This window comes from Leucoraja erinacea, chromosome 5 (genome assembly GCF_028641065.1).
Source record: "Leucoraja erinacea ecotype New England chromosome 5, Leri_hhj_1, whole genome shotgun sequence".
Taxonomy (NCBI): domain Eukaryota; kingdom Metazoa; phylum Chordata; class Chondrichthyes; order Rajiformes; family Rajidae; genus Leucoraja; species Leucoraja erinaceus.
The window spans coordinates 45,500,879-45,513,059 of record NC_073381.1 but is presented as its reverse complement, the minus strand read 5'-3'; the positions used below and the strand labels follow the sequence as shown (position 1 = coordinate 45,513,059).

Below are 12,181 nucleotides of genomic sequence, written 5' to 3'. Positions count from 1 at the left end.
CTTCAAATCAATGTGCTTTCATCACAACTAGATGAACGTTAGGAAAGTTCTTATGAAAGGGCATTGACCTTGAAAATGTAATACAATTATTCCCTCTGCTGAGTTTTTCCAGCATTTATTGTGATTAGTTAGGATTTCCAGCATCAACAGCTTTTTGCTCTTCTTTACCTAATCATTTCCTGCTCCTCATCACATCATAGTTTTTTCCCTTTATTCTAACCAGCTTTCAGGAGTGCCCCCAGTCGTCCCCAGTTTTTAATCAATAGGCAAATTTGTGTGGCATACTCACACTCTTAACTCCTATATCAAAAATACCACCACCTGTCTCCCCCGCTCATCTCAGGTTCTAAATATAACATATATCAGACTGAAGAAGGGTCCCGACTATTTCTTCTCTCCATAGCTGCTGCCTAACCCGCTGAGTTTCTCCAGCACTTTTATCTACCTGTGGCAGAAAGTGGCACTTTCATCCAGGCTTTTCCGGGTTCCTCAGTAGTGTGGGCTTGTAGGTTAATTGGGCTCTGTAAATGGTCCGCAATGTGTAGAGAGTGGATGCGGAAGTGGGATAACATGGAATTAGTGTGAATGAGTAGGAATCTGAGGGGCAACTCATTCACACAGAGAGTGGTAGGTTATCTGTAATGAGCTGCCAGAGGACGTAGTTGAGGCAGATATGATAACAGCATTTAAAAGACATTTGGACAGGTAAATGAACAGGAAAGATTTAGAGGTGTACGGGCAAAAGCAAGAAGGTAGGGCTCATGTAAATGGAGCACCTTGGTCAGCACGAGTAAATTGGGCCGAATTACAAAGCTTTTACTATGATGTGCAAAACTACAATTGACAAAGATAATGTTTCAAGGGAACAGGTTCAAGGATCTGACTAGCAGAACAGAAAAAGGCTCACTCGGCTGTTTAGTTACAAATCAGTTTTATTAGCTAGAGTAAAGTCCATGTGGTCGTGATGCCAATCCGCACATACAACATCTTAATATTATGGCCAACAAGATTGTCCCAATGGTCAGTCCCCAGTGCACCACTGTTGTCCACTAGGCTCCAAACATCACGAAAGGCCACCATCGTCCCGAGGGATTGTAGTCGTGGTACTGTTTCCTGGATGTGGTCAGCAAGGTTAGTGATGTTCTCTTTTACCCCACTCAGGGTCAAACCAGTCACCGAGTCTGTATGACCACACATGGTACAAATTAACTTATTTTGTCAGAGGTCCCAAACCTTAATGTCGTCATCAATAGATAATCTGTTTAAGAAAGAACTGCAGATGCTGGAAAAATCAGAGGTAGACAAAAATGCCGGAGAAACTCAGCGGGTGAGGCAGCATCTATGAAGCGAAGGAATAGGCGACATTTCGGGTCGAGTCTGAAGAAGGGTCTCGACCTGAAACGTCGCCTATTCCTTCGCTCGCCAGAGACAATCTGATCGGTTGTGTCATTAAACGTTGCTGCCACTACTTGGTATGTGTTTTGAAACGTATGGATTGCAGCCTTCTTCAGAATCTCCCATAACTTCACTGTCATCGTTGCTTCCTGTACAGACCAACTGTGGTCCCCGTCGGGCTGGATAACATGAATTCACAAAGGATGTGTGACCTTTAAGTCTCTTGATTCTTTCACCCGTTTCATTGTCCCACACTGCTAGTTTTGTCTGTTGATGCTGTAAAAAGCATGCTGCCATCCATGTTACAATGCAATTGCATCACTGCTCCACTGTGGCCTCCCAATGTAGCATAATTATCGCAGTCGCCATTTTCATTCCAAAACAATACGAGTCGATCAAATCCTGCAGATGCCAGTGTTGATCCATTCCAGTGAAGTTTACAACAATAAACTTCTCACTTGTGACCCATTAAAAGCATTAGAGGAGCTTGAAGGCTCGGCGTTCTTGGTCCCGCCTGCCCCATGGCCTACTGCAGGCTCCCCTGCACTGAGGACAGCAGCACATTGCGAGGTGCTTGGCCTGCACCTGTACCATCTCGTTTGCTATTTCTTTTTACCAAACATTTTCTATTCTGTTCACATATCCTGCCTCTCTCTCTCTCTCTCTCTCTTTCCCCTCTCCTCTCCTCCCCCTCCGTCCACGGAGCTGATCGCGACAGCCCATCAGTGAACCCCTCTTGTACATGAACTCACTCAGGGCTTACTGGCACCTGCCTTTATACAGGTAAGAAATCAGGCGTTCAAATAACCACCGGTAAGTCCTGGCCAATAACGCTGCTCTCAAATTCAAATTAGAACCAATGGCAGGGGACTGCAACCAAGCGAGGCCCCCCCCCCCCCCCCCCCCTCCCCTTTGCTAACAAAGCGCTATCAGCCGCAGACTGGCGCATAAAGCAGACTTGGTGCATAAAGCAATACATACAGCGCTGCCTGTTTGGCGTGCAAAGTTTTAAACAGGGCACTATCAGCTGAGAGCATGGGAATTTAAAATAAAAGCTGTCGGCTGCAGCCCTCTGGGTTCTAAATATAACACTACCGGCTGCAGCGCTATGGGATTTAAACATAGTGTTATGGGCTTTAAACATAGCCAGGGCTCGAAATTAACAGTTGCACGGGTGCCAATGGCCACCTAATGTCCCGCCAGGCAACTTAAAAGCCCGGTCATTTTGCCTGGCTTGACACTGCAGATACTGGCTTATACCGAAGATAGACGCAAAAAACTGGTGCAACTCAGCGGGTCAGGCAGCATCTCTGGAGAAAAGGGATAAGTGATGTTTCAGGTCAGCGGCAGCGACGGCTGTAGCGCGGGGTCACGGAGAGTCGGAGCGAATGACAGGCCCCCGCACTACAGCAGCAGCAGCGGAGATGGCGGCTCCACCTCCCTCTGCACCCCACTCACCCTCATAGCGGCTGCTGCGTGCTACTCCGCTAAAAGTGATAACCGCTTTCAAAACAAACCCTCCCGCACGCCGAGGCTGGGAGGAGGGAGGAAGGGGGAGGTCCCCTTCCACCGTCTGAAGCACCTGCAGCGCTCTGATTCACCCCCGCCCCCCGCAAGTCTGGCAGGGCATAACTAAGACCCCCGACCCTACTGGGCTGGAAATGTCTTCAGAGCGAACATTGACTATGTTTGATAACGAATACAATCAAATATGTTTTAATTCCCAATGTTATTATTTGTTTTAACCCATAAAGATGGATTCATTAAATTGTGAACACGTGAAACATTAAAACCTCAGTGTTCGATTGTCACTGCTACCATTGGCACGTTATTACAGAAATCATTTTAATGGCAAATCATTGCTCTTAATATGGAGTATCAGTACCGTAGTTATTTAATAAGCAACATTCACAACTATTTGTTGGATTTATCCAGGTTTTACTTCTACAGTTGGTCATGTACATTGCAAATTTGGTCAGGAGATATTTCAGTTGAAATTTTGGCAATATGTTTAAAGGTGTCAAAAGGCCACATCACCGGACATTCAGTTGAAATTTTAACGTCAATTCTAAAGTGGGAATGATGGAAACCGCGTTTATCAATAATTTTTTTTAAAAACTGGTGGGTACAAATTTGGCATCTTCATTGCTGGTCACATACATACATCTAATCTGAATGTCTGGTAATGCGGCCTTTTGACACCTTTAAACATATTGCCAAAAGAACATTTGCTGCAGTTATGTCCTTTGGCCATCTCTTGTCAGTTAATGTTTAATCTGTTAGATGGGTATAGTTGGTTTTAACATATTATTATCGTAAAATGCCTTTAGAAATGTCCTTGCAACCTGTATATTTTGTTGTGGATAAATTATGTGGGAAGCGAGAGTGTTTCTGTACCAATAGCAAAAACGACCCATGCTATGGCCATGTCCTGATAATTTTCAGTCCTGCACAGAAAACATGCTTGCATCAATCTGTAGTGTGCATGGTTAAGCATATATGTTACCATGGTCCAGGATTTATTGACACAGGGTGATCATACGCTGAATAATCCAACTACATTTCTGTTTGGAAGTGGAAAGAAATAATAGAAATTGCATTCATTGCAATGTGTAAAAAGAGTTGAGATACTGTATTATAATTTTGCTGCTTGTCATTGTGGTATATATCATGTCTTGATTGGTGAATATGTTTAGTTTGTGACTTTATTTGAAGTAGAAATAATATGTGAATGCTTCATTGAGCATAATTCCGACTGGTAACTACGCACTTCGGCCGAGCACATTATCGCACGCGTCATGCAAGCCATCTTAAATGACCACCTAAACTGTCATTTGGCAACCTAAAAAGCTGCCTAGGTTGCCCGGCTGACAACAGAGAAAAAAAGTTGTGAGAGCCCTGATAGCCCTATGGCCACAGCGCTGGGGGTCACAGACTGTTCGGGAACAATTCTGGTATAACAGATAAGAAATATTTTTTAGACAATCAGGTGTTCTGAATACCTCAAGCTATCACATGTTTATGATGAATATAAAAAAACTACATCAGAATACATTCTGGCATGCAAAGTAACCTAACACCTGGGCATGTGGAGTTATGTGGCGTCTTTTTTACACCAATTTAAATATTTAAAAAATTAACAGGGAAACCATTAATCTGAGCACATTTTGGACTTTGGTCGTGTCACACTGGCAGATTTTGTGGTTCTTGGATTTTTTTTCAACATTCTTTAAAATTTCTTTTTTTAAATGTTGCATTGTCTCATATTATAATAGATTTTCCACTTTACCTAGTACATTTCACGGGAGCACAGGAAATGAGCATTGGAATATCTGAACAACCAGATAACAGTTTATTGGAACATCACAGAAATAGACTATTTGACCTAATCAGGCACGCAGTGTTTCTGCTCTACTCAAACATCCTCCCATCTTTCCTCAACTAAATCTAACAGTCATCCTTTACTCTCTTCTTCCTCACATGCTTGTCTACTACTCTTTGGCTAATGAATGTTCTCTGAAATTTCCTATTGGATTTCTTCCATTTTATCAAAATATGTTAACGGGTTTAATTCCTTTCTGCTGAGTTTGTTTACCTTTTCCTCAAATATACAACCTCATATTTTTGGCATTCGCTCTGTTACCTTAAGGGCCTGTCCCACTTTCACAACCTAATTCATGACCTTTTTTACTCAGGCTAGAAAAACGCCCCGACCTACTTGATGCCATGAGTGCCTACGACTAACATCATGACCTACCTACGACCTCGTGACGACCATGCTGCGAGTATGAGTCGAGGGCAAACTCGGCTGAGGTCGTGAATTAGGTCGTGAAAGTGGGACAGGCCCTTTACTCTGCAGACTCTCCAGTTCTCTAATAAAGAAATCAGTAATATATGGAGTATTTCAAGTGTTTTAAATCTAACTTATCCTGTTAATTAATGTTATCCTGGCCTATTGGCACGGTGAAGGCATTGATAAGCCAAATTTAATAATGGTCATTATTAAACTACCAAATAGCTTTCTATCTTTAATTTTACCCTTTCAGAAATAAGCCATATCACTTGGCGTGCATTGTTTTTAGAATGGTGCATTTTTAGTGATAGGTGCATATAAAACTCAGGGAGCATTTGCTCCTCAACAGACACCTCCAAATAATAATGGACATTCACAATCTTCCGACCAGGGTGCAACAATTTGCACATACTACAAGTCTTATTAATCTCCTCCTTTAATTTGATGATGTCCTATTGCCACCCAATTTGATAACTACATATTTTGAAATTATGCCTAATTGCCACAGATGCCTAGAATAATTCAGACCAATACCTGGATCCTAACGTCAGGAAAAGTTGACTTCTACACAAGTGAAGTAATTGTGAGGTTCAGCACATAGATTATTTTAAAGATTTTTATTTGGTCCTAACCATAACCACTCCATTGCAATTATCCATGAAGCCCCATATAACTTAATCCTGGCTCAAATATATGTCCATCACCCTTTAAGCTCCAAAATGTCACACACGTAGATGGGCCAATAGTAATTTCAAGCCACAGTCTTCTGCTCTGTTCATAAGCATATAAGTCGGGCACCTCTACAATATAGAATGTAAACTATTTTTGAAGTACAAAATGTAATCATAACATTGACTGCATTAAAACAATTTTGCTCCCAGTTTATTTTTCTAACTGGAAAAAAGTTCTGAAACTTACTGCTTTATTGTAATTGTTGTGGCTCCCCATACTGGCACCATTATATGATTAGGTAGGCCATTCGCAAAATTTCCATATAATCGCCGTTTTGCACTACGAGATTGTTCCTGAAAATGAAATACTTATCAGAGTTATTTTTTTTATAACCATGCCATTCTATTAAATTTAGTGTTCAAAGCAAAGTGAAATAAGTTTAGATTTACAAGGATGTTGCCAGAACATTTTTTTTAAATAGTCAAAATGTTATCCTAGCCTATTGACAAGATGAAGGCATTGATAATATTATATTGCATTGAGAATTTCAACCTAGGTCATTTTTAAAGGGATTTAGAAGTCAACGAAGGGCCAAAATGTTTGACATAATGCACTAGTAACCCAATATCTGATCAACATAAATTACTTAATTACATCACATTAGCATTGCATGCACACCATTTGGATCTGTACATCTTGCATTATCAAAATCTCAGACATATGTATTTGAGAGTATAATTCTCATGCCATTGGGCAAAGATGAATGTCACTATTTAATGAACTTGGTCATGATATACTTGATCTAGAAATAGTTGATATTGTCAATGGGTAACAAATCAAGACAAATGTTCTCCTTAAATTTCAAGGAGTCCAAACAATATTCTGAACATGGAGCTCTTGAGAAGAGGAGATTGCTGGGGGTTTTGACAAAAAACGGTGTATCTTCTTTAACTACAGGTGAGGTTGCAGAGGACAGGAGAACAACAATTATTGTTTACGCAAGGAAGTGCAGATGCTGGTTTACAAAAAAAGTGCTGGAATAACTCAGTAGGTTAGGTAGTATCTCTGGGGAATTAGATGGGCGGTGTTTTGGGTGGGGATCCTATTTCAGTGCTGTTATATGCTGTCTTTAACACTTTCCCTAAAGCTGCAGCAGCTTCAGAAAAGATTAAAGGCAAAGACAATAATCAAACCTGGGGTCTACTTATAGGCATTAGCGTCATTTTGTTTTCCAATATTAAATGTTTTATTGCAGACTATTCTTCTAGATTAATAAAACAAAGAACAATCTCAAAACAAGAATAATCAATTATTTAATTATTGGGAACTGCAGCAACACAAACAAAGAATGCTTCAATTCAGCTAAAAGAGAGACTGGTGTATAGTTACAGCAATGTGCCTAGAGTGATAAATCATTTGTCTCTACTAAAATACCAAGAAAACATTACCCGAAGGATAAACATCTATGAGACCGAAATTGTGAGTTCAAAAATTAATACTGCCCGATTAGCAATCCAGATTGCTTTAGCTGACTTCTTAAATAATTGCACAACTGAATTCCTTCCAGGTGCAAGTTTCTGGGTTGGCACTGACCATACTTACCATTAGATGCTAGACTATTAATAAAAATAAATAAATGCACACCAATTTCCCCCATGGAAGGAAACGTGGTGTCAATAGTTGGTTTTATTCAGCCATGTGAGTTACTCAGTTACTACATCACATTTAAAGAAGTCTTGTGCATAGAGTGATACAGTGTAGAAACAGGCCCTTTGGCCCAGCTTGCCTGCACCTGTCAACACGTCCCAGCTACACAAATCCCACCTGCCAGCATTTGGTCCATATCCCTCCAAACCTGTCCTATCCATGTACCTGTCTTTAGTTTAGTTTAATTTAGTTCCGAGATACAGCGCAGAAACAGGCCCTTCGGCCCACTGGGTCCACGCCGACCAGCGATTCCCACATATTAACACTATTCTACACCGACTAGGGACACATTTCACATTTTCCAAGCCAATTAATCTTCAAACCTGTACGTCTTTGGAGCATGGGAGGAAACCGAAAAGCTCGGAGAAAACCCACGCAGGTTACGGCGAGAACGTACAAACTCCGTACAGACAGTAGTCGGGATCGAACACGGATCTCCAGCACTGCATTCACTGTAAGGCAGCAACTCTACCACTGCGCCACCGTGCCGCTACTTAAATGTTGGGATAGTCCCTGCCTCAACAACCTCATCTACCTCAACTGGCAGCTTGGTCCATACATCCACCACCCTTTGTGTGAAAAATTTACCCCTCAGATTTCTATTAAATCTTTTCCACTTCACCTTAAACCTATGTTCTCTGGTCCTCGATTCACCTACTATGGGCAAGAGACCCTGTGCATAAGGTCATAAGGAATAGCAGTAGAATTATGACATTTACTCTGCCATTTAGTTTACTCTGCCATTCAATCATGGCTAATCTATCTCTCCCTCCTCACCCCATTCTCGTGCCTTCTCCCCATAACCTCTGACACCTGTACCAATCAATAATCTATCTATTTCTGCCTTCAAAATATCCACTGACTTGGCTTCTGTGGCAAAGATTCATCACCTTCTGACTAAAGAAATTTCTCCTCAACTCCATCCTAAAAGAACATCCTTTAATTCTGAGGCTATGACAGCTAGTCTTAAAGCCCTGTCCCACGGTACGAGTTAATTCCAAGAGCTCTCCCGAGTTTGCCCTGATTCGAACTCGGAGATTTACGGTAATGGCCACTCGTCGGTACTTGGGGCTCTCGTGGACATTTTTCAAAGTGTTCTTCACGAGTCTTCCCGTGCTTACCTGCCGTTAGCGAGTCTTCCCGAGTACCTGCCGTTAGCGTTACGAGCCGCTAAGAGACGTCCCCGAGCTCCGACGTACCCGCTACGTTCATTCTCCGTGCTTACCACGCGTTTGATTTTTTTAAAATTCGGGAAAGCACTTGAATGAACTCGCACCATGGGACAGGGCTATTAAGACTCTCCCACTAGTGGAGACATCCTCTCCCCATTAACTCTATCCAAGCCTATGCTGTATGTTTCAATGAGGTCCCCCCTCATTCTTCTAAACTTCAGTGAGTACAGGCCCGCTGCCGACAAATGCTCATCAGAGGTTAACCTACTCATTCCTGGGATCATTCCTTCCTCAGAAATGTTGCCCAAAATTGCTCATAATATTCCAAATGCGGCCTCACTAGCGCCTTATAGAGCCTGAACATTACATGCCTGTTTTGTATACAGGTCCTCTTGAAATAAATAATTTGCTTTCTTTACTACTGATTCAGCTGGCAGATTAACTTTTTGGGAATCCCGCACCTGCACTCCCAAGTCCCTTTGCGTCTCGAATTTCTGGATTCTCACCCCATTTAGAAAATAGTCTACGCCTTTATTCCTAATACCAAAATGCATGACTCCACACTTTGCCACACTATAGTCCATCTGCCACTTCTTTGCCCACTCTCCCAACCTGTCCAAGTCCTTCAGCAGAGTTCCTGCTTTCTCTCCACCTATTTTCATATCATTCGCAAGCTTTGCCACAAAGCCTTCAATCCCCTCGTCCAAATCATTAGTATACAACGTGAAGAGTAGCGGCCCCTGCACCGACCCTTGCGGAACTCCACTAGTCACTGGCAGCCAACCAGAAAAAGCCCCCATTATTGCCACTCTTTGTCTTCTGCCAATCTATTCCTTTCATGATCTTATACACCTTATAAGATCATGCCTCATCCTCCTGCTCTCCATGGAATAAAGTCCCAGCCTTCTCAACTGCCTGTAGCTCAGGTCCTGTAGTCCTGGCAACATCCTTGTAAATCTTCTCTGCACCCTTTCCTGCTTGACAACATCTTTCCTAAACATGGTGCCCAGAAATGAAAACAATACTCTAAATGTGGCCTCACCAACGTCTTATACAACTGCAACATGATTTCCCAACATCATACTCAATACTCTGGCTGATGAAGGCCAATGTGCCAACATTCTTTTTGACCACCCAATCTACCAGCAACTCCACCTTCAGGGAGCTATGCACCTGCACTCCTAGACCCCTTTGTTCTACAACACTACCCAGAGCTCTACCATTCACTGTGTAGGTCCTGCCCATGTCAGACTTCCCGAAATGCAACACGTCACATTTTTCTGCATTAAATTCCATCAACCATTCCTCAGCCCACTTGGCCAATTGATCAAGATCCCACTGAAACTGTTCATAACCATCTTCGCTGTCTGCAAAACCACTCACTTTTGCACATCTGCAAACTTGATAATCTTGCTGCGTATGTTCTCATCGAAATCATTGATATAGTATGACTCTCTGACTCTAAGAATACAGCTCACTACTGTCTTCTCAAGAGCAATTTGGGATTAAAAACTTCACGAGTAAAAAAATACTTGTGATGAAAAACATTTTTACGTTTTACTCATAAGAGCTCGTAGGAGCTCGTGAACATACTCGTGGAAGCTCGTAGGAGTTCATAGAATACCACGAGTTTGATTTTTTTTTTAAACTTGGGAAAAGTCTTGGGTAAACTCGCATAGTGGGACAGGGGCTTAAATCGTCTAAAGGAAGTTCAGAAGGTCAATGCAGCCATGACCTCCATCTTTTAATTCAAACTGGCTTTGTCTTTGCTGCCTATTGAAGTGGTGGAACAGAAAAGTTATTTTGCTTGCAGTAAAGTTGAAGCACTTCAAGATCAAATTTTCAAGGGTACAATATGTAAGGCAGATGTCTATCAATATATACTGAGTTTGGAAAGGAATATGGAAAACAGAAACATCTGAACAATCACGGGTTATTGATTGGGGACGATCAGCCGTGATCACAATGAATGGCAGTGCTGGCTCGTAGGGCCGAATGGCCTCCTCCTGCACCTATTTTCTATGTTACTCATTTAAAATTACTCCTAGGACATAAATTCTGAGAAAAAATAAAATGAGTCTCATTTGTTTTGGTGGCAATACCTGAATCATAACTCAGAAGGCAATGCAGGTGATTGGGACCAATTCCTCTTCTAACCCAAATAATTTAAGACTACTCAATTCCAGCACTCAGCTCTTATCAAAATTTGAATTATCCAGTGACCTACACAAGCCAATCCTAAACTTTCTTGCAAACTTTCTTGCAAGTACTGCTGCCCTTTCTTGTAGCACACAAACACTTGAGGAGAAAGACAACCGGAACTGAGCAAATTACCCACAAGGAACTAATTGTAGGATAAATCATTGTTCAGTTAATTTCTCTTGCTAGGAAATGCACACAATCGGCAGCATAACTTTTTAAAATCATGGAATCATACACCATGGAAAGATGTCCTTCAGCCCAACTCATTATGATCAGCCATGATCATATTGAATGGCGGTGCAGGCTCCAAAGGGCCGAATGGCCTACTCCTGCACCTATTTTCTTTGTTTCTATGTTTCTATCCACGCCGATCTGAGCTGAGTTAGTTTTAGTTGCCCATGTTTGGGCCATATCCCTATATTTACTATCCATGTACCTGACTAAATGACTTAAACATTGTCATTGCACCTGCCTCTTAAAACGTCCTCTGACAGTACATTCCACACACACACCACCCACAGCATGAGGACATTTCCTCACAGTTCTCTTTTAAATCCTTCGCCTCTTAGTCCAGAACAAGAGGTCACAGTTTAAGGATAAGGGGGAAGTCAGAGAGTGGTGAATCTCTGGAATTCTGTGCCTCAGAAGGTAGTTGAGGCCACTTAATTGTCTTTATTTAAGAGGGAGTTAGATGTGGCCCTTGTAGCTAAGGGGATCAGGGGGTATGGATAGAAGGCAGGTAAGGGATACATAGAAACATAGAAAATAGGTGCAGGAGTAGGCCATTCGGCCCTTCGAGCCTGCACCACCATTCCATATGATCATGGCTGATCATCCAACTCAATATCCCATACCCGCCTCCTCTCCATACTCCCTGATCCCTTTAGCCACAAGGGCCACATCTAACTCCCTCTTAAATATAGCCAATGAACTGGCCTCAACTACGCTTCTGTGGCAGAGAATTCCACAGATTCACCACTCTCTGTGTAAAAAATGATTTTCTCATCTCGGTCCTAAAAGACTTCCCTCTTTTCCTTAAACTGTGACCCCTTGTTCTGGACTCATCGGGAATAATCTTCCCGCATCTAGCCTATCCAACCCCTTAAGAATTTTGTAAGTTTCTATAAAATCCCCCCTCAATCTTCTAAATTCTAGCGTGTATAAGCCGAGCCTTTCCAGTCTTTCTTCATATGAAAGTCCTGCCATCCCAGGAATCAGTCTGGTAAACCTTCTCTGTACT

At 42.1% G+C, this 12,181-nt stretch overlaps 1 protein-coding gene across 1 annotated transcript in view; it reads right to left on the bottom strand.

The window, feature by feature from the left end:
* gtf3c2 (general transcription factor IIIC, polypeptide 2, beta) overlaps positions 1 to 12,181 on the bottom strand; it is a 100,565-nt gene that overhangs the window by 72,182 nt on the left and 16,202 nt on the right. Inside the window, exon 4 of the mRNA XM_055635489.1 lies at positions 6,107 to 6,213. Coding sequence (XP_055491464.1) covers positions 6,107 to 6,213 — 107 coding nt within the window. The remainder of the gene's footprint in view (positions 1 to 6,106; positions 6,214 to 12,181) is intronic.